Source organism: Rhamphochromis sp. 'chilingali' (genome assembly GCF_963969265.1).
Source record: "Rhamphochromis sp. 'chilingali' genome assembly, chromosome: 15".
Taxonomy (NCBI): Eukaryota; Metazoa; Chordata; class Actinopteri; order Cichliformes; family Cichlidae; genus Rhamphochromis; species Rhamphochromis sp. 'chilingali'.
Genome location: NC_137942.1, coordinates 11,688,449 through 11,714,029, shown reverse-complemented (window position 1 = coordinate 11,714,029; position 25,581 = coordinate 11,688,449). Strand labels below are relative to the sequence as shown.

The following is a 25,581-nucleotide window of genomic DNA, read 5'->3' as shown; positions in this document are numbered from 1 at the left end:
TTCATGTTTTAGGAAGTAACCAGTAAAAGTGAACCGAGTAAAATGAAACTTTGGTTTAATACATGTAAAAAAAAAAACTTTTCCAACTACATAACCGTCTTTAAAACATAAACAACATTAAACAGTTAAATAGTGTTTCCCATAGATTTATATTCAATTTATGGAGGTGAGTATTTGCATATGTGACCAGTGCAAACGGAGGTGCAGTCGCTCTCTTAAGTGAATTATCACTTCCGTTTACAAGTTTCTACGCCAAAAATAGGTGTAAAGTTATTCGTGAAAACTATGTAACTGAACAACATTACAGGCTATATATTCAGTGAGCCCCATCCTGTAGGTGAACTCCAGCTCCACAGTCTTGGACTGTAGTAGTGGTCATTCTGCTCTGCAGCCTCAGTGAGTTTGGTGTTGCAGCACTTGAATCAGTTTTCTACCTGTTACAGGTCCTTGTTAGACTGGGGTCTAGCTCATAACAGATCTCAAGAGCTGAACATGAACTGTAGTCCATGACAATTGAGTTGGAATCAGTCTAACTACAGGATGAGACTGCCACAACAGTGTCAAGCAAACCTGCCACTAGGATAAGAGGAAAGTGCTGAGAGTACCTGGTTATCAGCAACTTAACATTTAAAATATGAGCAAAGGAGATTCTCTACTAGTAAACTGATGAGTTGAGTGACTGTTCAATGTATTTGCAGAGTAAATATTTATTTAAAAATATGCTACATCAATTTCCCCCCATCCTTACTGTATATAAAGCCAATGACAGCACTCGCACAATATCTTCATGATGAGTGCCAAGTTTATCATATAAAAATGTAAATAAATACATCACTTTTATCAGTGACTATTTTTTATTGATATCTCTGTGCAGAGGGATTCCACTATTTCTCACAATTATTTGCGAAAGTTGTGGATCAGTCAGTTATGCTTTTCACATGCTGTGATGACACTTTTGTGTTATGCTGTAGACTGGCCAGAGGACACCATGACTTGAGGAACCCTCCGATCAGTACTCTCATTTGTATACATAAACATTCTAGCTTGAAAGTGGGTGACTAGAGTCCAGCATTTGAGGCTGATTCACAAATTTTTAGACTGACTGCGGCTTAAAGGGAACATTAGCCAATTCTCCATTAGTCTTCTCAAGGTTTCAGGGTTTTCCATTAGGTCATGGAACCTGGTTAGCGGGGTTCCAAGCGATCCAAAATGAAGTGACTGAAGATGTCACATGCCACCGATTGGCTGGTCAGTGGTGTCACTCCATGAGTCATGAGAGTGTCTCGTTCACAAAAAGCAAAACCGCCATTTTTGAAACCTGGCAATGAGGGAAATGGCTCCAAAAAACAGCGCCATGGTCCCAGAGTCTGACGAAAAGCCACAGACAGAGCGGTAGGTATACAGCTGCCTCGACATCCACCTTTTTTGTAGCATTCGTATCAGATATTAGAAAGTCACAAGTTGATCAGCAGCATTTATATGATTGACGATTATACACATTAGGTGGTATTCAATTGGGATGGAAAACCAGTCGATCCAAGTAGGTAAATGGAAAAGGGGCTATTGTGCGCAGGTGTACATATGCCTTGTTTTTGTGAGTGCCTTTTCCAGCAATTTCTTTTTGCCCTCACATGTTTTAATTTGGATGCTGCGCACTTCAAATAAATTACATGCAAGACAAAGTTGCTTGCTCAGATTTTCTTAATATTAAACTGCACAAATATTAGCAAGCACCAATTCACATTCAGTTTGTCTCTAAGAGAAACTTATATAACAAGTTTGAATGACCTGCTGTGATAATTTAACAGTAATATTTGCATCTAAGATCAAGGTTCCAAAAGTCCCCAACACAGGTCAAGAGGCTTGCTTCCTGTGGCTGCATGGTTTAGGCCTGGAATAATAGTTGACTTTTGACCTGGACCACAGACTGCTGTGGAATTTTTTTTTTCTTGAGAGGAAGTGGTTCTGGTTACTGGGGTGGGGGTTACAAATCTCAAGTGAGGATATCTAGTCCTACATATAGCATCACCGACTGTCCTACATAGAAGCAAAACACAATATAGCAAGACATCAGTGCTCCCTGTAAAAGTAAGCTATTAATCATTCATGTATAAGGTTAAGGGGGGGGGGGGCTGCCCCAGGAGTTCGAATGATGGCTTATGTTGTCTGAAAGCATGAAAATAAATAATTAATTGAACCACACTGACAAAGCCAACAGCACAATTTCCCTGCTTACACACCAGCCTTTTCAGCTCCTCTTCAGGGAGGAGCTCCACCCTAATGCTACTGTCTTGACAGTCAATTTTCAAGTTTGTACTGATTCCACCTATGTTTTTATTTCTCGGGTCGTTAACACTCTTGTTGCATATGTCCTTTTATTCCCCCTCTCCTTTCGACTGGTAAGACAAGAAATGTAAGTGTACTTTTGTTTTTGAAACTCAACATGGGTTTAGTCAGTTTCAATTTTAGCCCTTTCCACTAGTGCTTGCTTGGCTTGCCTTGAGTTGACTCAGTTTTTAGGGTTTTTCATTAGGTAGTAGTACTTGATACCTGGCCGGGGTTCCAAGCGCTCTGAGACAAAATGTGACATCAGCCTGAATGCCACCGATTGGCTGGTCAGTGGTGTCACTCCATGAGTCATGAGAGTGTCTCGTTCACAAAAAGCAAAACCGCCATTTTTGAAACCTGGCAATGAGGGAAATGGCTCCAAAAAACAGCGCCATGGTCCCAGAGTCTGACGAAAAGCCACAGACAGAGCGGTAGGTATACAGCTGCCTCGACATCCACCTTTTTTGTAGCATTCGTATCAGATATTAGAAAGTCACAAGTTGATCAGCAGCATTTATATGATTGACGATTATACACATTAGGTGGTATTCAATTGGGATGGAAAACCAGTCGATCCAAGTAGGTAAATGGAAAAGGGGCTATTGTGCGCAGGTGTACATATGCCTTGTTTTTGTGAGTGCCTTTTCCAGCAATTTCTTTTTGCCCTCACATGTTTTAATTTGGATGCTGCGCACTTCAAATAAATTACATGCAAGACAAAGTTGCTTGCTCAGATTTTCTTAATATTAAACTGCACAAATATTAGCAAGCACCAATTCACATTCAGTTTGTCTCTAAGAGAAACTTATATAACAAGTTTGAATGACCTGCTGTGATAATTTAACAGTAATATTTGCATCTAAGATCAAGGTTCCAAAAGTCCCCAACACAGGTCAAGAGGCTTGCTTCCTGTGGCTGCATGGTTTAGGCCTGGAATAATAGTTGACTTTTGACCTGGACCACAGACTGCTGTGGAATTTTTTTTTTCTTGAGAGGAAGTGGTTCTGGTTACTGGGGTGGGGGTTACAAATCTCAAGTGAGGATATCTAGTCCTACATATAGCATCACCGACTGTCCTACATAGAAGCAAAACACAATATAGCAAGACATCAGTGCTCCCTGTAAAAGTAAGCTATTAATCATTCATGTATAAGGTTAAGGGGGGGGGGGCTGCCCCAGGAGTTCGAATGATGGCTTATGTTGTCTGAAAGCATGAAAATAAATAATTAATTGAACCACACTGACAAAGCCAACAGCACAATTTCCCTGCTTACACACCAGCCTTTTCAGCTCCTCTTCAGGGAGGAGCTCCACCCTAATGCTACTGTCTTGACAGTCAATTTTCAAGTTTGTACTGATTCCACCTATGTTTTTATTTCTCGGGTCGTTAACACTCTTGTTGCATATGTCCTTTTATTCCCCCTCTCCTTTCGACTGGTAAGACAAGAAATGTAAGTGTACTTTTGTTTTTGAAACTCAACTGGACTGGACTCATAACTCAGACGCCCTCTACAGGAAAGGGCAGAGCAGGCTGTACCTGCTGCGGAGACTCAGGTCGTTTGGGGTGGAGGGCCCACTCCTGAAGACCTTCTATGACTCTGTGGTGGCTTCTGCTATCTTTTATGGCGTGGTCTGCTGGGGCGGCAGCATCTCTGCTGGGGACAGGAAGAGACTGAACAGGGTGATCCGAAGGGCCAGCTCTGTTCTAGGATGCCCTCTGGACCCAGTGGAGGTGGTGAGTGACAGGAGAATGGCGGCTAAGCTGTCATCCCTGTTGGACAACGTCTTCCACCCCATGCAGCAGACTGTGACAGCACTGAGCAGCTCCTTCAGTGGGAGACTGCGGCACCCACGGTGTGGGACGGAGAGATTTCGCAGGTCTTTCCTCCCCACTGCTGTCAGACTCCATAATAAAGACTTTAACTGATCAAGCACACACATCCACACATGTGCAATAACACTAAGTGCAATAATCTTTTCTGGCATCGTTGTATTTTTACTCAGTTGTATATAGCATTCGTATTCTATTTTTATCTTATTGTATATTTTTATTCTATTTTATTCTACTGTATATAGTATATTATTTTATTCTATTCTGTACAGCTGTGTACTGTATTTATTCTTATTGTATTCTAATTTTTGCGTCATAACTTTTGCACTGTCCACTTCCTGCTGTGACAAAACAAATTTCCCACGTGTGGGACTAATAAAGGTTATCTTATCTTATCTTATCTTAACATGGGTTTAGTCAGTTTCAATTTTAGCCCTTTCCACTAGTGCTTGCTTGGCTTGCCTTGAGTTGACTCAGTTTTTAGGGTTTTTCATTAGGTAGTAGTACTTGATACCTGGCCGGGGTTCCAAGCGCTCTGAGACAAAATGTGACATCAGCCTGAATGCCACCAACTGGCCAGTTAGTGGCGTCACTGATGAGTCATTAGAGCGACCCCTTCACAAAAATCAAAACTGATAAGTTTTTAAACCTGGCAATGACAGAAATGGGTCTACACAAACCAGCATACTGGTCCACTGGCTGTGTTGCTATAAGGACACCAAGCATAAAAAGGTGGTACTTGACTGTAATGTAAAACAACCAAAACCAAGAAGAGTAGAGTCAAGCTGAGTACGTACATGTGGAAAAGAGGCACAAATATAGTTGTTATTATTTTGAAAGCACTGATGTGAAAAACTTTTATAAGGTAACGAGTCATCCATGAATTAAGGGTGTTTCTGATTGTAAATCCCATCTTGCAAGGGCAAATACTTGTCCCAGTGGGCGTGCGATCACCACGTGAAATTTACAGGTGCAAACAGGGCTCAGATGGCACCAGACATGCACGCATCAGGCTGTGTACAGCAGCCTCATAGTGAGCAACAAAAAGCCAACTATCAAGAAAAGCACTAGAAGAACTTACAGTAAAATTATGCTTGATTAATAATAGTTAAGAATAAGATTGATTATAAAAATGTATGTATTAATCCTCATGGTACACCAGTGGAACAAGAAACATACCAAAATAAACTTGAAACGCTACAGCATATGACAGGAATTTCAATTTCAAGGTGTTGAAGCAAAGAAAAAACAAATTTTGCCAATGTTTCTATGGGAACAATTCAAGACTTCTTGGCCAATGCACTGTATTTTTACTCTTGATACCTCCAAATCCTAGTTTTCGATGACTATCAGTAACCACCCATAACCTGTGCTACTTCAGTTTCATCACATATGAAAGTCAAACAAAATTTGTCTTTGTTTACATTTGTTCTATGGAAATTTGAAACAAAAGTAATGACTTTTCAATAATTCAGTGAAAGGTCACACATATAAAAAAAATTCCCCCTGTGCTGATTATAACCGCTTACTACATGAGTCATACAGACTGACTCGAATAGACTAACCATGAGTCAGACACATAACAGGAAAAGGCAAGAATCATGTAGTCTCTTTTAAGTTAAACTTCCAGCTGGTTAGGATAAGCAAGCCAAACCCTGCCAGGAATCAGGAGACACACACGCGCGCACACACACACAAAACCCTACAGTCTTCCTCTGTACTCCCCCTTCCTCTCTCTCTCTCACGCCAGGAGGTAGGCTTCTGGCTGAAATCTAGATACCAAATACAATTCAGAATAAAACTGAAGACATATTTCTAAACAGGATTGAATTGCTGGGTCCCGTAAAACTCGTCTTTCTAACCACATGATAGTCCCAAGAACCATGACTCCAGGTTGTCCTTAGTGTTTTCTATTATACTTTTTAACCATGTACACAAATTTATAACATTTTGTAAATATAAGACTATAAAGACCTTCAGTGACTCAACAGAGTTTCTGAAGAAAAATGTAACATACTCTAAGTAACCAGATAACATTACCTTTTAACAGAGACTGAATGTGCAATTTTTTCCAGAAGTGTATCCAGTATTTGGAAATCCAGTAAATCGTTTGATTTGGCATGCATCTTGTAATCCATTTACGAACTCCTCTAAACAGAAAGAGAAAGCAAAAACCAAAACAGGGCACGGAAGAATTACAGAGAAGTTAGTTTTTCCCTTTGTTCAATCCAAAAAACATAATAGATTTATTCTTCAGGCTCCAGTATGTATTATAAAATCCCACAGAACACGGTGAGTAATCCGTAGTGTAGTCCAAGTGTAGTTTGAGGGTGGCTGTTCCAGGAAAAAGAGGCCCCAGCCGGGAAAGAGTAGGTCCAGGCGGGAGGACAGGCTGCTGGAAACCTACAGCCGGCAGGCTGTGTTAGCTGTGTGAACCGGTCCTCTCTCTACACCATCCCCCTCTCAACAGTACAACAGCCCAGTTGCCAGAGGCTCTTCGCTCCATTGTGTGTCCTCTCCAGGGCCTCCCCAACTTAAATAGTCACAAACAGCAATCAAGATGTATACGAAACTGAGAGGGGAAGGTGAAAGAAAGGACTGAGCTCTGATAAGATCCAGAAGAAACACTTTTTCGTCCAGGTCCCGCTCTTACCCTCTCTAACACAGGCAGGCCAGCATGCAGTTACTCAACAGTAAAAAAAAAATGGCTCAACTGCTTCCTCATTCAGCAAGCCTCAGCCCACACACTCCTCCCTCCCTCTCTCTCCCCCTCCCTCTCTCTCTTACTCCTACGTGTTTTTTTCTTTTCACCCCTCCCCACTTCTCCATCAATGGCTTGAGGTCCATGCTCTCTCTCTCTGCCCCCTTCCATTACACCTTTAAGACCCCACCCCCTTCCTGTCTTTTTCTCAGTCCATTTCATCACGCTCCACCCCCATACAATCAGTCTCTTTAGAGTAATCTTGTATATGCCTTCCCCCACCAATCTAAGGGCTCACTTATCTGTAGTCCATCATCTCCTCGTCTAGCACACAGACTGATATCATGATGGGACTTTTTTTAGAGGAAAAATAACTATATTCGGCCAGATCTATGAGGCAGATTCAAGTTCCAACTGACTGCTTAAAACAGGAGATAAACTCATGACTAAGTCAAGGCTTGAACTTAAGTGCAGGATTGCAATCATTGCGTGGAAAACTTAAACTGCAAATATTGAGAGTATTACGTAATAATGTTTAGCATTCAAACATTGCATCATTGCAAAAAGTGGGCTGGCTCGCTGAAAAAGCTGTAAGGGTGGAAGTATTGGTGCATTCCATCTTAAGTCAGAAGTCGTATTTCTGGCACCCCACTCAAAAATTTCAACCGGAACACCTCAGACTTCTAACTGGGAGATTTAGAGTGGTGATTGTTAAATCACAGCCCCAACTTTACAATCCAATATGGCGGCAGTGCACAAAACATCTGTAAAACAGTGAAACATTTCAACTGTGTGGCTGTGCAATTGTGACTCATTAAATGAACCATATGCAGGACACTGCCCAGGCTCTAAATGGGATTTTATCACAATATTTAAAGAAAATTGGAAATAATAAAGTAGAAAAAAAATTAAGCTATGTTTTATGGATTGTAAGCAGCAGGATTTATACGTTGATGGATGAAGGGCAGCTAGCTTTTTCCCAGTAAAGGTTTGAATGGTGATTACAGGAACAGCGCTGTTGTTTTAGACACTAGAACAGGGATAGGCAACTCCAGGCCTCGAGTGCCGGTGTCCTGCAGGTTTTAGATCCCACCCTGGGTTAACACACCTGAATCAAATGATTAGTTCATTACCAGACCTCTGGAGAACTTCAAGAAATGCTGAGGAGTCATTTAGCCCTTTAAATCAGCTGTGATGGATCATGGACACATCTAAAACCTCCAGGACACCGGCACTCGAGGCCTGGAGTTGCCTACCCCTGCACTAGAAACACATTTTCTTTTACTCAACCTGAGCTCAACATCTCACTAACATTTCCACCTCTTTGCTCTTCATGGTGTGTAAACAGACTCCGACTCCATGTTAAACTACGGCACCGTCATCATGTCTCCTGCTGTTGGGTTATCAGTGTCAGTGAGCTTAATGTTATCAAATGTTTTACTCATACGCTGCTCCTAAATACGCTTCTATTGCAGTCTGTTTTTAGTCGCCAATGTGGATCGCATTTCCAACTCTGGTGCGGTATGGAGCCGTGTGTTAAATGAAGCAGCAAAGCAAAGAATTTGTGTCAAGAATTTTTTAATAATCAAATTATTAAAATTACTCGATGAATCGTTTGAGCCCTAAACACAGCCCTATCTATGAACATGCTGTAATGGTGTTTTTAAGCACAAAAAATAAATAAATACAAGAAAACAAGCACTGTGCTATGCTGCAAGTGATGCACGAGAGCGAACAGCTCTACCTTGCTAAGGACTAAAATAAGGCATTTTTCCTTCTCTTCTGACTTTACTACTAGAACGTGTGTAAGCTGAGAGTGACATCACTGCCAGGTTTTAAAGATGTACAGTTGAACATGTGGATTTACAACTGACCTTGCTAAGGTAACCACTAATGAAGTGTAATGCTAACAACATCTATCCTTGGGATCCTTAGTATCATTACTGTTACCTGTCTAAGGTAAAGTAACATTCCCAAAGATGCATTTTTGGGCATCTGTCTCAAAATAAGTTTGAACCACAGATGTAACCTATATTGAAATAAGATGCTTGATTTGCAAAATATACAGTGCTGAGGTGCTAATGCTGACCAAACAAGAAAAGAACAAAGAATGTTGTGGAGGAAAGAGAAAAGAAAGCTTAGGTAAATCTCTCTGAGGTAAGAATAGGATACAGGATATTATAAGACCTTTAGTTAGTGCGGCAAGAAGTATCTCCGGTAAAGTGAACGTGTGAGCATTTAAGAGGTTAAAACCCTAGACATGCACTTTTTTCCTAATTAATCTGATGGCATCTTAAAGTATCAGCTTAGTGTCTGAATCTGTGTTCTAGTCACTTTCCATTAGAAGCTGTAAATCTTCCTAACTGATCTGACCTAATATCATTTCACAAGCCTGAACGCATACAGTTATATTAAAAGATAAGCGGACACAATTATTGTGCACGTGCATGAACTGTTCAGCTTAGTAAAGCATGCATCACACAGCAAAAATGTGTGTCTAACACAATGACACTTTATCACACTAATTTTGTTTTTAATTTGCACTAAGATTATATGCTCATCTACACATTTTTATAATTCACAATCAAGAAGAGAACCTTAGTTTTCTAAAACTGGACTAGGTGCTGTAAACAACTCTTTCAGTATTGCTGAAGCAAATGCATATTCACACTATTGATATTTGATATTAGTGACAACAGTTAAACTTCACTAGTTCATATTGACAATGGCTGTCACAGATGCAAGTGTGACTAATATTGCAAACATACTGTGGCACTCTTAAATCAGTGACCTGGGTATGTCTGATTTCAGCTGTTAGGAGGACTGGCGTTATGTGGTCTATGTCTAATTGACAGTGTCGTGTGACCTTAACAGACTGGTGTAGCAAACAATGTTAGGCATCCAATGTCTGTTACACTGTGTGATCATGGGATCACCTATCAGTGTAACAGTGAGTGTACAATAGTGAGTTTGAAAAAGCAGTGCAAAAAGTTGACTTTCCAGAGCTGTATAGTGCACATGCGATGAAAATAAACTCTGTGCAATAAATTATTTTGCATACATAGCACTCGTGTGACAGCTTTGCAAGCCGCTTTTTTTTGTTGTTGTTAAGGAATGGCTTGCTGTAATGCCGCAGAGTAGTTGTAGTCTGTTGTGATAACAAATTGTTAGCATATCAACGTAATTAGCCTTAAATTCCACAACAATTCCCACAGTTCCTTTGTGTTTGCTGCCAGTCCACTGGTAGACGTATGTGCAAATGGCTCAGAGAATCTAATGGAATTTGGAAGCTGTACTTTCATACTGAAAAAAAATGGAGTGATATTTTAAACACTTAAATGAGAACGTAAGAAAACAAGGCCATCGGGATAAAAGACACATAAAACCTGCACCAACTGTCTGACTAGAAAGGAAAAGTTTATATAAGTACAGTGTGGCACATCTTTTATTTTGTTAATATTGCTCAGAAGCAGCGAAAAAGGGCAAATCAAGCAATTCTTATGTCGGGGGAAACAAGATATTTAAAAGAGATAATATTAACAAACACCCAGGGATGCAATCATCTTTAAACAACAACCAGAGCATGCTGGCACTATCGCCCACTCACTTAAGACCGTAGTGCCAGAGTTTTCTTCCTTCCTTTTTTCCTTCTGTTACTCTATTAACAAAGTGGTGGATATCAGCTAGAGCGGGTCCTTCGAGAATGGCAGCTGCTGAAAATGCTCGTCAGGACCACCTTTAAGGACAAGTCCTAACTAAGGCTGTGGTAGGCAACCCTCACCAAAGAGCCATACTGTTGGGAGTTTGAGGTGTGTGGACAGAATTTGACATTCTTCAATATTTACAAAGCCATGTCTGTGCTATGTAAAAATAATTGCCTTCTTATATTTCAGAACATCCCACAATTGGTTGAAATACTGCTTGTACTGAAAATCTCCTTTGCTCAGTGTGAGTGAGGATTTTCTGCACAAAAACATATTAAGAACACCACTCACAGCAGCCTTCATGTGTCTACTACAGAAGATATGGTCAGAATCAATAGGGAAGGCTGCCCATTTGAATGATCCAGGCCAAACAGCAGAAACAAAGGTTGTCCCCTTCTGAGAGGACATGGAAGCCTCGATTAAAGCAGTGGGCAGCAGATGTGCTGGTGGTGTAACTTTCCACACACACATACGGACACACAGAATTATGGATGTGTTGTATACAGACACATACATCTCTCTAAAACACATATACATACATGCAGTATGACACAAACTTCTCAACACATACCTATGTATTACACATACACACTAATACAAGTTATTCTGTTTAAATTTTCACTAACAAATAAAAATGTTTGTCTGAAAATATTTTTGTTATTGTGTGTTCATTGTATGCATTACTGTCGTTTGTCAGTGTGTTTAAGTAATGAACTGCACTGTTTTTGGTTTTTAGAGATTCTAACAGACATTTCATTTTTGGGCTGCAACTTTTTGGTCTGTGCTACATGGAACTCGCAACACTAGTAACCTCTGTAACACCAGTGTTATAAGCTAACAAAGTTAAGCTAAAGCCCTGCTTCCCAGCATATCACTTAAGCAGTTTGCTGGTTTTAGTGTTCAGGCTTGTCAATTTGCTGCTGTGGTAGCTGTCAATCAATTGTCCATCAGCTTTCTCAAGTCTCTCTTCAAGCAGTCAGACAAGCTCTGACTCTACCATCCACTACAGAACTACAGCTGATGACTACAATTCTTCTGTTTCTGAGAGCTGTAGGCCGCTCCAAGAACCTGGAGCAGGTGGCAAACTTTAAAACGTGCTGGGAAGCAACTCTTCACATGCATGGAATGCATTGAGAACGCATTCTCAACACTTCATGGCTTTATGTTTTTCCTTAAAGCATTAAAAAAAGGCATCCTAGAATTTCAGTCTCCAATTCACCATATACCACCACATTATATAATTTTGTACCAATACATAATATAATACAATGTATTATATAATTTTAAGCAAGTTGACATCTCTCTTAAAATATCATGTTCATGAAAAGGTAGGCACTTTAAAAACGGTCAGATGTCAAAACACAAAAACAAGAGCCACACTGTGCAAAGTATACTTGTCAAGTGACTTGTGAGTGCAACGCACAATGTTTATTTTTGCTAAATAAAACAAGCAGCATCACTTTCGTGCAACAGCCAAACAATGATGCTGTTCTCACAGACTCACTTCCCAGTCCATGTGCCATATGCACCATTCCCAGTTACAATACAGCAGCTGCTAGAGTGACAAAGCTCCAATCTACACCAAATACAGAGAAGGCCAAACCAACGGCTATGACATTGGAAGGGTGGGGGAGATCATATTCAGTCACAGCAAAGAAGGAAGGAAGGGAGGGGGATGATAGCAGAGAGAAGGGGGATGCAAAAGAATTGCATTTAGACTGGGGGGCTGGGTCAGAAGAAGAGGTTGTAGCACACAGAGATTCTGCATGAACGTCTGAGAGTGCTTCCATTAATCATCAGAGTATTGGAGTAGCCAAAATCTACGGGGTGCAAAATAAGAGAACACATGGAACAGGCAATTTGCCAACTTTTACACTGAGTTGTGTGTGTGTGTGTGTGTGTGTGTGGGGGGGGGGGGGGGGGGGGGGGTAATTACAATTTCAAGAACAAAAAACTTAAAAAGATAGTGAAATGGGTACCTGGTAGTAACAATTAATTGGGAGTTAATTAATCTAACAAATATTTCATCTGTAGTAAAATGTTGCATTTTATACCAAAATGTCATCTTCAGACATCATCATTTAACAGTCCAGTTACAACAATATTTCTGGCATAGTATATATATTTAACTGTACTATATATGCTTGCATATTGTTTAGAATATTGTGAAGACTATTGACATGAGATGCACTAGGGCTGTATATATAACAATATATATTGGATGACGATATTAAAAACATCTGTCGTTTCATTTTACGCTATCGTTTGTGTCGTGGTGTCGCAAAATAAACTGTTTACGGCAAGATTTTTTTCATCGTCTTGATGGTCACTGTAGTGGCTCTATTAATTTCTTAAAGTTCTCTCTTTCTCTTATATTTAATATAACCACATAAAAAACGGGCAAGCGCCTGTTTTTATGCGTTGTCGTTAGCAAGAACGACAGTAAAACCATCGCGAGTCCGCTTATGTATTTTCCACATAAACCTTTCACAATAAAGCTCAAGATCCTGTTGAGACTTTTCAAAATAAACTGAATCACGTGAAAGAGTATGCAGAGTATTTACGGATGAGAAGCAAAAAAGAGCCCTCAGGTGCTAAAAAAAATACACCTTAGACTCAAACGTTAGAACAGGTTTTTCCCTGCAGCACGCTGTGTGATAAATACTCACAAAGAAAACGGCAGCCGTTACAACTTATGTCTAAAAATGTATAATTTCATGCATCGGTTAAAACACTCAACTCCAGGTAGGTACATGACGCTCAGCTGGAAACACTTCACGCAAGTTGAGCTGCCCGAGATTCACAGAATTTACAGAAAATGTAAAATTTTTGTGATTTATATCATTATCGGGACGATACATGTCTTATATCGGGATATAAGATTTTGGTCATATCGCACAGCCCTAAGATGTACCAATTTATAGTGGGTGGGTGGGGTAAGAATAAATAAATAAAATTAAATAAAATCAGTATCAATTCAGAATTTCATTGCATGTCATCCCAGCTAGCTGATCATCTATAATTTTTGGCAAGAATAGGTAATTCCAATATAAAGCTACTTTATATATCATATTTCATCTGTTATTTTGTACTGCTACTCAGTTTCATAAGCAAATTTATCCCTGACCTTAAACAAAGTATGTAAGCGATCACTCAAAGGACAAACCATACTGTTCACACTTAAGAAATATGCAAAATTGAATCTGCCTTATTATATTTTCATCTCATTTCATCTTCATTTCATTACCAACACTTGTGACATAAATGTTTCAGGGTACACGCACAGACTCGCACCTCTGTCCTCTCTGAAAAGCATTTATGTGTATCTTTTTATCTTGTGTATATTTACCAATTGAGGTGATATCCATCTATGTAAAGGCACTGATGTTTTCATATGAACAACACACAGACTCTGATATGAGTAACTACATTCCGTTACTGTTACCGTTTAAAAAGGTGGTATTCAGAATACAGTTACTTTGTTGAAATAAATGGATTACACAGCGGTCTTTTCCTGTTTCATATGTTAGGCTATGTCCTCTCTATCTTTGGTAAGTCCACGCCAGTGGAAACAAAACATACAAAACACACATTAAGAGGCTCTAATGCCTGTGTCTCAATCTCGCGGGCCATGTCACCTCTACTTGCAGATCGCATAATAACATGATGAAATATTTTTTCAAAATGATTGTTCTAAAAATTATTTAATATGAAGGCAATAGGCAGAGCGTAACAGGCATAGCCTTAAAGAATGTAGTCTCATGGGCAGTTTAGCCCAGTTTTAAGTAAGCTATTAAGACTGAACAGTAGAGCAGGGCGATATGACCAAAAATATTTATCACGATATACATTTGAAAATTGGCGATAACGATATAAGTGATGATATAATTGACACTAGACAAAATACTGTACAACTCCTCAACTTTATTAGTGCAAAAAAACAACAACACATCAATGTATTTTCACTTAAACAAGCAGCTTTTTTAAAGTGCATTACAGTTATATGAAAAAATTTACAGTGCAAATTCCTTGCTGACAGTTTAACCAAAAGGCATTTCCAGTGGAAATTGGCCGACATATCCTCAGCATAACCATGTATAATATCCACAAAACTTAAAAAGAGGTTATACACACACAATACGGTAATATTATGTTGAAGCACAGCACATATCACTCCGCGAGGCGCCTTCCTACAATAGCCGTAATGCTCCGACAATCCATCAAGCGGTGCGGCTTCGTAGCTTAGCAAAGTCGTACTGAAACATTTGACAGATTTTCGAGCGCCGTGTACCACATAAAATCGTTTCCAGGTCAGTAAACACAACCAGAATTCATACATAAGGCACACGGGATTATAAGGGGAACTGTCGATTTTCAGAAAATCAAAGGATTGATTTTAAGTGTGCCATATTTTCCAAAAAAAAAAACACGGCTATAACGACGGCCCACTAGCATGCACTACCAAAAATAGTGCTTTGTTGAATATCTGACGGACGAAAGCCAAACCAGTTCCACACCACTGACATTGCAGCATTTTTACAAACCAATTCTGTTTCATCCGTTTCATTCAACGATCCACTTTCGCTCTTCTCATTCTGCGTCACTGCCATGTGCGTATGTAAACATAGGCACTTCTCATGCGCGTTTTACCAATATTCTATCGCGATATTTCATTTTCTTATCGTTGCCCAACATTACACCGGTATTACCGTGAGCGGTATGATATAGCCCAGCCCTACTGAACAGTACACTGTGTTCGCGTTTTCCTCTGAAACAATAAGTTCCGTTGGAGCAGCCTTTCAACGCCTCTCTCTGCCTCTCACTAGCAAAGTTGACCCAGACAATAAAGTAAAGCTAGTTTTTGTTTGCGAGCCCAACACAGAACCCGAAGTATTAGCCAGAGGTCACCTTTAATACGTTTTATATACGCGTGGAATAGTTTTCTATACGAGACTGCTGCAAAAAGTGCAGCCTTATGTAATGTCCACCCTACTGTTACTCATTTATATTAAGATTTAAAAATGTAGTTGGTATTGGTATGGCGAGTATTCTTCAGTAATAGTAATAAATCACACATCAATAGTAGATTCATGTAGTTGTAAAAAGCTTGATAATATATTAAGTAATCCAAAGTATTCAGAATACGTTACTCTCATTGAGTAATGTAACGGAATCTATTACAAAATACATTTTGGGGCATGTATTCTGTAATCTGTAGTGGAATACATTTTAAAAGTAACCTTCCCAACACTGGTTGTGATGCAGCACTTTCATTCTACTTTGTTTCCCTCTATGGTAGAACCTTATTTCCAAGTTGAAAGAAACTGTTAAAAAACAACAACAACAACAACAACAACAACAACATACACTTATGCCTTGATTGACTACACCCATGTCACTCTAAGTTACCTTCATGCTGGCAAATTAGATAGTTCAAAATAGGAGTGTTAAAATACACTGAAATATATGTCCTAAAAACTACAATGTCTCTATTTCACTGTCTTATTTTTTTTTAACATGAAAATGTTCCTTAGGTCCTCGAAGCCCAAAGTGTCAATGGTAGGCATAACTACTGTTCTGTTATTAATTTACACCAGGAATTGAAAAAAAAAAACATCAACAGACTTATGGAAAAGTATAGGTATTGATAAATAATTTCAGCATTGAAATCCCGACAATACCCATTCTTGGCTGCAGTGAAATACTTGATGACATTCTGCCAGAGAACAATGCAATATATACTATAAAGTTCCTAATATCTTCTGTAGCAAAAAAAAACTTTCTCAACTATGAAATAAAGAATCCAGAATAAATAATCTAATAACCTCACTATCATCAGACATATATCAACTTAGCCTTGACATGCAAGTTTTATCAAAAAGACTGCATTTGAAAAAAAGGAGGGCACTTAAAGAAGGTCTAAAAATAGAAAGCCTGACTGATTCTAGAGACTACTACTTTCTGTTTCAATTTTGACAACTTTCAATTTGTTTCAATTAATGTTTTGTTTTTACTGTCTCTGCATATCATGCCCCTATCCAAGCAAAATGTTATTTCAGCCAGGTAAACATACACCCCTTGCAATAATACATTTTTACCCCAAAGTAAGATCATGTTTTTCTTATCTCTACCCTACACAGATTATAGATTTTTACAGTTAATAGAAAATAATTAAAAATGTTTTGATAGATATCATGCCAACACTTTCTTCTTCAACTTTAGGTTTCAATCTTACAGCATAGAGAATAACGCAATGGAAAACTTTCAAGAAAAAATGTAATACTGGTTGGTCTGAATAAAGCAGCGTTAACAACAATGTATCAAATACCTTCATAGTAAAAGGTGGAGCATAGCAGGAATTATCACTACAATCTGCCACGGCCAACAGTTGTGCATTGATGTAAGCTTATGTTTAGCTACCACGCTCTCATAGTGTTGATAGCTACATAACAGTAGACTGTTATTTTCCCCAAACAAGCCAACACTACTAAACCACAAGGGCAGACATGATGCAGTCAGGTTCTGGCATAATAAAAATGACAATACATAATAAAAAAAACCCAAAAATAATAAAAACTAAAGAAAGGATATATTAAGGCAACAGATAGAGATACTCCCTAAAACTTTAACCAAATAAAAATTGCTCTGACCCCAGAAAGTTGACTCTGTTCATCTGGAAGTAGCACTTTCAGCAGGAGAAATGTCTCGTCACACCTCCAAGTGACTTCTTCAGTATCAGCTGTCGGTGGAATTCTCAACCTTTTAAACTGTACATCTGCATAATGCCCGAAACTACCACCGTTGCCTAACAATGGGCCGTGAGCTCAGTTTCATGATCGTTAATATGCAAATTGTCATGGCCACAATCACAGCATTGTAAGACAGTGAAAGTTGCCCCCTCCTCAGTTCAGAGACACTCTCTCTTTTTTTCACATAAATGGCATCCTTGACTCCTCACTCAAATTAGGATTCCTCACTGTCCAGGATGTGCACATCAATCATTGGATGGATCAACATCAATATTGAAAAAGTGACCACTGGAGTGCAGATGTAAACAGACTGCAGAGTCCTGGCCTGATGAGGTAGTTCTGTGTTGTGCTTAGCCAGAGGGTGATTGGTTTCTCTGATAAATAACTCATTGTAATGTCCATGGCACTTAACAACATAGATTATATTACTCTTTGTTGGGGGAACTAAATCTTGGGGTCTACCAATTTTCAGTGTAGCACAATTTGGTGTTTGAAAACAACAGTGACAGTGTTTTGAGAAAATGTGTCTCACCTGTTCTGATATTAAGGGATTAGTGAAGGTTTTCATTTAGGAATTGGTTGTCCTTTTCTCTGGTATCACTTTGACCATATTTAAGGTACTTTCCAACTTTTGACAAATATCCAGCTAGGGTAACCACATTTACTCAGGGCTTTTCGTTATGATGTTCTTCTGTGGCATGTCTGTGTCTGTGGGGATGATGTTAGCTCTGTGTTGTAGTGCCCTAGTGATATCTAGTTTTTGCTCCAGTGGATGATTAGAGTCAAACCTTAGTGATCCCTATGCAGTGGTTTACTGTTGACTATAAAACTGAAGAAAGCTAACCTATTATTTTTCATATCCTCCTGGGTGAACTTGCTGTGTTTGTCCACCAAGTTAATGTGATCACTGAGATTTGATTTTCACCCAGGTGTCCTAAGAGTACGTCGTTCACAATCACAGAATCCAGTGATTGCAGCCAACTCTCTGTGAATGGTACTCATGGCCACTAATCAACAGTCATGACAATTTGCATTTTAAAGATCATGAAACTGAGCTCACAGCCCATTGTTAGGCAATAGTGCTAGTTCTGGTTATAATGTAAATGTACTGTTTAAAATGTTGGGGAAACCTGCAGTCACTGAGACTGAAGAATTTACTTGGACCAGAGACAAAACATTTCTCCTATTCCAAACGCTACATTCAGATGACCATATTCAACTTTGGGATTCTTTATATAAATGATTAACCGTGCACAAAGGCAAATTGCTCTGACATGCAATAAAACAATGAATAAACATCTCAAAATTGAATGGGTAACACAAAGGTAAACCTCAAAAGCAAAAAACAACATAAATTATTAATACTGTGTATTTCACCCCAAGATGTCACAATGTAATAAACTGATTAAACCAAAAAGATCATGTTGTAAGCTATTAAGACTCCTGTCAGTGATTCAAACTTAATAAATAAAGGAAATACATTCACAACCAGTAGGATACATTTTGTTTGCTTGTTCATTTGTTCTCAGACTACACGGTTTTTGATCTAGGGGTCACTCACAACTAGGCCAAGGATGTTGTTACCATGGCAACTAAACCAGAAAGAACAGGACCAAAAAAGGTGCAAGAAAAGTATGTTCAGCTCTAGGAATCCCTCAGATATACTGCCTACCCGATTACTCAAAGGACTTTGACCCAGTCTTTCTTTGCTAATTTATGGTGCAGATGATAAGTTTAGACAAGGAAAACGAATTAGGAGTAATGTGATCAATAGTTCAGCCCCGTGAGCTTGTTTGACTTGCTCATTGCTCAGTAACTAGCCTTTGACCCAGCTGGTCCTATTTATTTACACACACAGTGTACACACATGAGAACATCCCTTAGATTCAGGTGAATAATTTATCTCCTCAGTGGTGATAAGTTAATCACAAAAATCCAAATCCAACCATGGCTTTTAAAGTATATACATAAAACAACAACCTAAAAGATACTGCTCAAAGAAAATTAAAAGAAAGTCCATAGGTAATAACCAGTAAATGTTATGCTAAAGCTTTAAAATGCTGTATGACTTCATGATTACTCGCCTCTAGGGAAAGAAGCTTGTACAAATAGTAATTTTTAGATTACTACCCTGTGCATGGTCACACACTTGCACCCCAAAATACTACAAAGATTGAAAGACTGAAAAATAAACTCCCAAGTTTCGTATCTGCAAAGCCTTAGAATGATTAGCTAAGTAACGGGCCTCAGCATGAGCAATCTCTAGAAGAACCCAGTCGGATGAATGCCCGTGCTCTGTGTCTATAATGCTCAAACACATCTGTCTGGAATGGCAACAATTACCAGATGTGGTGAATAAAAAGAAAAACTGCACAGTAATGACTGCTGGCGAGCAACAATCGTCGAGGAGCCAAGATCTTAAAGTTAGGCCACAGGGCATAGATTACTGCCTGGGTTTCGTAATGGACGTCGGTACCATGCACAGCAGAACAGAAAACAAGACGAAGATGAAGGCGTTTGATTTCCGAAATTATGACAGCACCGCTTTGGAAAATGCACATAAGGATTGTGTTTTTTTGTTACACGCTCAACTGACTGCATTCCCAGCAAAAAAAAAAAGCTCCAGTGTGCGCCATCATCACCGTGACGGCGTCACCGTCTCCCACAACACAAGACAGTCGACGAGCAAACTGGCAATAGATGCCAAACATGATGATCGCATCATCACTTATTTAACTATTTTAGCGTAGTTGTGGCTAACATTGAGTGAGACAGACAATGAGTGTCATGTACACACACATTGTAGGTGCGGTTATTGTGTCTTTTGATCCACAACCACCAACTAGCTTTAGCAGCAAGCTAGCTACCAAAAACAGGCCGCCGTGCAAGAGAATGGTCTCAGTGGGCGCCGGTCATCAGTGCGCTCCCTTAGGCCTTTCCGCCGCTGTTACCGTTTCTTTTGCAGGTTATTCATTCGGTTTACACAGACAACATGACTGGCACAACAACGTTTTAAACAAGAGCCTTTACCTGTGTTTCTCAGGTTGCTAGGGCGCGCGGGATCTTTCTTTCCGAGGAACCTGAACACCTCTCGTTGTTGATGACGTCACGCGTAGGTCTTTGGATGAGGACGTAGAGAGCGCGTCACAAATGTCGCGGACTGCAACTTCAGCGTCAAATGAGGAGCTCTCGTCTGTTGTCTTCTTACCCTGTGCAGATGGCATTCATAACGTTTGTTTTTCCGGCAAGTAAGTTGCCGGAAAACTTGTTGCCCAATACAGCAACAGTCTGTTATTATATTGATTTAAACAAACGAAAAGATCTTTCTAACAAAGTTAGAAAGTTAATTCAAAGTCTCATTTAAGCGGATCCATAGATTCTGTCCAGTTAACAATTTCTTTCAAAAATTAAAGAATGAAAATCTCGTGAAACGTGTTCCTTGGTCTTGTTATTTTTACATAAGGGTTCTGGAAAGGTGTATAATGTTATAATTTTTTTTTTAATGTTTCATATGGTATTCTCTTTTCTATAGTAATTTTATATTTGCCCGCTATGATTATTGAGACAAACATGTTGCTGACCTCTTGATTTGTTCCACACTGACAAAAGAAGATTTTCTTTTTTTAAAATTACTATTATTGATATTTTATTATCTTGATCTAACTCAGTTATTTGTTTGTATTTTTTATTTTTATTTTTGCATCACCTTTCTTGGTTACTTAAAAGTTTAAAAAGCGGCAACTTTGCATTCAAGTGAAGGGATGAAACTGCAATTAAATGTTACTGAAATATTTCTTCTATTTTTTTCTCCTCCTTCTGTAACTGTGATCGATTTGTATGTATTTACAACACATAGCTATTCTGTTACCTTTCTCAGTTTCTTCAAGATTCGAAATAAAGCTTTGGGGAAAAGAAGGCATCAACTGAGTTTTTGCATTTGAAGGAATATATTGGTGAGTTTAGACACTTTTTAGGGGTGCTCAAGCATTTAAAAGGACCTCTGTCCCTTTTCTCATACAAAATGAGGGAGAGCAAAAAATAAACAGGTAAGAGTATAAGTGCACGGTGGCGCAGTGATTAGCGCTGTTGCCTGACAAGGAGGTACTGAGTTTGATTGTATCATCAGGCCAGGGCCTTTCTATATGGAGTTTGCATGTTTTCCCTGTGTTTGCGTGGGTTCTCTCCGGGCACTCAGGCTTCCCACATTCCAAAGACATGCAGTTAGTGGGGTTAGGTTAATTGGTAATTCTAAATTGTCCATAGAATGGTTGTCTGTGTTATCCCTGTGGCAGACTGGCGACCTGTCCGGGGTGTACCGTCCCCCTCCCCCTATGGTAGCTGGGACAGGTGATGAAGGAATACATCACGTTAAGGACTGAAGCTATAATAAACATAACTATACCAAAGTATGGTGCTTAGCGTGCACTCGTTGGTTCTGAAATTACTTAAAAGATTATATCAAAGTTACAGAATTGCAGTCACCATTCAGGTCGGACCAAATAAAGTTATCTGAAATATCCGCTTGCAAATATTACTCAGAAAGGACCGATCAACTACATTTGGACAGAATCGGTGGTTTTGGAGCCCCTCTGTGGACAACCTCGGTTTATAATGCCATAATCCAAACATTAGTGCGATGTAAAAGTGTTTGTCTGAAACAAATTTGATTTGATCGAGGAGCCAAAATGTGTACTGTGTAGTATATTGCAGCAGATTTAGTGACACATTCAATTTTTATCTATTAAAAATCTTTTCTCACAACCACCAACGCATGCGCCATAGTTTTCTTGCGCTAGACGTAACCCGGAAGTAGTTTGAAGGTCTTTGCTTATAGTAGGAGTTTGGATAAGGTTGCTTGTTCACTGTGAAAATGGGTGTTAAAATAGAGGTATTTCGAGTAAGTATTTATTTTATACTAAGGCCGTGGACATGTATATTTTCCCTACATTCTGAGACCTTTCGACTTTCTAGGGTTTAGTTTTCGCTCTAGTTAGCCATTTTCATTATGCTAGCAGAGGTACAGTTTTCTACTCTATGTTAAAAACCGATGCGTGTAATTTGTTTTGCACAGATGATGCTGTATCTCTCCTTTCCTGTGACCATGTTTTGGATCTCAAATCAAGCAGAGTACTTTGAAGAGTATATAGTGAAGAGAAAGGTTAGAAATTAATTTTATGTATCGGTCTTCTCTAGATAATTATTCTTGTAGTAACAATTTTTGCATCTTTCTCTGTGCCATGTTGTCTATTTTTGTGGTATACAGAGGGAAATCTTCCCCCCCGACGAGGAATCGCAGGTAAGAAAAATGCACACAAGTTAGTTGCGATCAACACAAATCAAGGGTTGTATTTTTCTTATCTGCATTGAGTACCTTTAGGAATCACTCACAGTGCAGGCTGGAAAAAACGACGTTAATTGTTGAATTTAGTAACTTGTAGAACCTCAGTGGCGAAAAAAACCCATCTTGTATTGATGTCCGTGCGTATTTTGCTGTGCCTCTGTGGGTTTTTTCACTTCTATCAGGTTTGTATGTTGTGATCTTTGACCAAGACCCACTGTTAGAATGAACTGGAATCCAGAATTTGTATGGAGTGTGTATTGGCTGGCAAATACCCTCTTCTTAAGGAATGCTTTGTAGTCTTTCCCAGCTTTGTGTATCTGTAAAGTTTTTTCTAGGACCCTGTGAAAGGTTTTATCATCAAGTCACACCAACCAGTCCTTCTCGAGAAGGGAAAGGCTTTGTCAGTAATTAGACTTTGTGCTTTTATTTATAAGGAGGAGTATCTCAATAATGCCATAAACACATGTACTCTAGCGCAGACATTCAAATATTTTATTTCCAGCATGGACTAATGATGACTCGGTGTGTTTAATAAAGACATGAAATGTGTTTCTCTTCCTAGTCAAATCTGTATTCATCAATAGTTGTGACTTAGATGAAGAGCAAACAAAATAACTTTGGGCATTGTTTAAAATCTAAATAAAATTGAATAGAATAATTTGCAGATTTCAAAACCATATTTTATTTACAGTAGAACATAGAAAACTGTCAAATATTTAAACTGAAATGTTTTACTGTTTCATGAAAAATATTAGCTTATTTTGAATTTAATGGCAGCAACATGCCATTAAATTCAAAAGGTAAGTGGTAATAAAAAGAAGCAGGTGGAGGAACATTTTGCAACCAGTTTGGTAAATTGGCAAAAGGTGAATAACATGATGTGTGTGTGTGCTGTGTGTAAACATAAAAAAAGACATTTTAAAAAGGGAGGTAAAGATGGGCAGAGTTTCACTAATCTTCAAAAAACTGCATTTAAAATTTGTGGATCAATAATGTTGAAATAATCGTCCTTAATTTAGAATTGAAAAGACTTTGTCATATTTAGTACATAATATCACCAAAAGTGTCAAAGAATCTGGAGAAATCTCTGTGAACAAGGGACATTGGCAGAAATCAGTCTTGGATGCTCATGATCTCCAGGCCATGAGGTGGGACTGTGTTAAAAATAGGGAGGATTCTGACATGAAAATTGCTGCAAAGGCTCATGAATACAGTTCACCACACCATTCATAATTGCATGTTAAAGTGCTATATTGCAAAGAAGAAGCAACTTGATCCAGAAACACTGCTGTCTTCTCTGAGTCAATCCTTATTTAAAATGAACTTGAGCAAAGTGGAAAACTGTTATGTGGTGGAACAAATTGAAATTTGAAATTCTTTTTTGGAAAACATGGACACAATGTTCTTTGTTATTAGGAGGAGAGGAGCTATCCAGCTTTTTATCACTGCTCAGTTCAAAAACCTTTATCTCTAATGGTTCAGGGGTGCATTAATGAAAACATTTGGCACGACATCAACCAAAAACATATGACAGACAGGACTGTTGAGCAGCTAGAATCTTATATCATCCCATAACATAGCAGTCTTCTAAAAAATTTGAATACCTATTGTCCTCAGTTCCCAGATGTTTATGGACTGTTCATAAAAGTATAGGGGAGTTGTAAATTTTGACTTGTCTGTCAATAGCTCAATGTCTTTGACCTGTTCAAAAAGAACAGTATTTTCATAAAGACTGCTGAGTTACTGCTAAACAGCACATTATTTGATTATGGTTGTTCTATATATCTGTTTTCAGAGAAAAGAGTTGGAGGACTTCAAAGAGCGAATGCGTGTTCGTAAGGAGCAGCGGCTATTAAAAAATATTCCTCTAGAATCTGAGAACTGAAAATTACATGTTGAAGAAAATGATTTTCCACCCTTTACCAATGATACCAACTGTCTGGCAGTGATTTTGAGGCCCAAGGAAAAAAGTTGGACTGGAGTATGCCCATTTCATGTTGGAAATTTCTGCTAGATTAACTCTTCCCAAAGATGCGCTGGGTAATAATTATTTATGCCTAATAAGTTTATTGTGCTTTCATTTGTGTGCAACTTTTTTTTTCCCCACATGGTTTTTCAAATGGTACAATTGTTTTCTTAGCTGTTGTTTTTACATTGCCTTAAAATAAATACTGAGCTGCACATCAGATTGAATCTAGTTTATTATTATCTATTTGCAAGGTGCAGTGCCTAAATTGTTTTTACCTTGTCCTATTACTTATATTGTAGTGTATTGCAGCATTGTATTCTAGATAATGGTGCTTCAGATTAACAGAAATAAAAACTAACTATTAATCAGTTCTCCACAAACTCCTCTAAAATAATTAACAGAATAAACCAATTGTTTTCCAGTTAGCACAACTTGATGTGCTTTCTGTTTGAATGAATGATGCTAGTTGGGTATTTTTAATAATGATGATTAAGTTATGTCATATTTTGTAAGTGCATTTTCCATGTATCACTGTGGGGAAGAATTTGCTTGATTATTTGATTATTCATATACTTAGCAAACCATATAATTATGTTTTTTTTATGTTTTATTTATTAAAGCAAAAGCTTTTATTTACTGAATGAACGACAGTGATGTTATATGAAAGTGCATCTCATATTATGCAAAACGTAGGACATGTTTTAAACAAAATTACACTAATAATGGCTAATAACTGCTTCATTTGCAACACTTAGAGTTTGTACACCTTCAGTAAAGGCTTGATACTCTACTAAACCATATCTCCTTGAATGAATGTGCTGCCCAACTTTTCATACTACTTGTTTTAAGAGGTGAGACTTGTTCCCACATCCTGAAGATTTGAAATCATTAATCATTTTGAAGGAGTCGTACCAAATGGAAATATAATCTTCTAAGTATAAATATTTACATCTGAGAG

General features: G+C 38.6%; 2 protein-coding genes across 4 annotated transcripts in view; one reads left to right on the top strand and one right to left on the bottom strand.

Moving 5' to 3' along the window:
- brd4 (bromodomain containing 4) overlaps positions 1-20,498 on the bottom strand; it is a 35,904-nt gene extending 15,406 nt beyond the window's left edge. For 2 of the 3 annotated variants that reach the window (XM_080905345.1, XM_080905346.1), the window contains exon 1: positions 6,200-6,865. In XM_080905345.1, coding sequence (XP_080761471.1) covers positions 6,200-6,297 — 98 coding nt within the window. In that variant the 5' untranslated portion in view covers positions 6,298-6,865. Of the gene's footprint in view, positions 1-6,199; positions 6,866-20,343 lie in introns of those variants that run through there. The other variant, XM_080905347.1, reaches the window with a different exon arrangement.
- A 1,613-nt stretch (positions 20,499-22,111) lies between these two features.
- On the top strand, positions 22,112-24,840 carry pet100 (PET100 cytochrome c oxidase chaperone). Its single transcript, XM_080904627.1, has 4 exons — positions 22,112-22,210; positions 22,385-22,471; positions 22,577-22,609; positions 24,450-24,840. Exons 1-4 carry the CDS (start codon positions 22,184-22,186, stop codon positions 24,537-24,539), a joined length of 237 nt encoding a protein of 78 aa, XP_080760753.1. The 5' UTR covers positions 22,112-22,183; the 3' UTR covers positions 24,540-24,840.
- Positions 24,841-25,581: the final 741 nt, after the last annotated feature.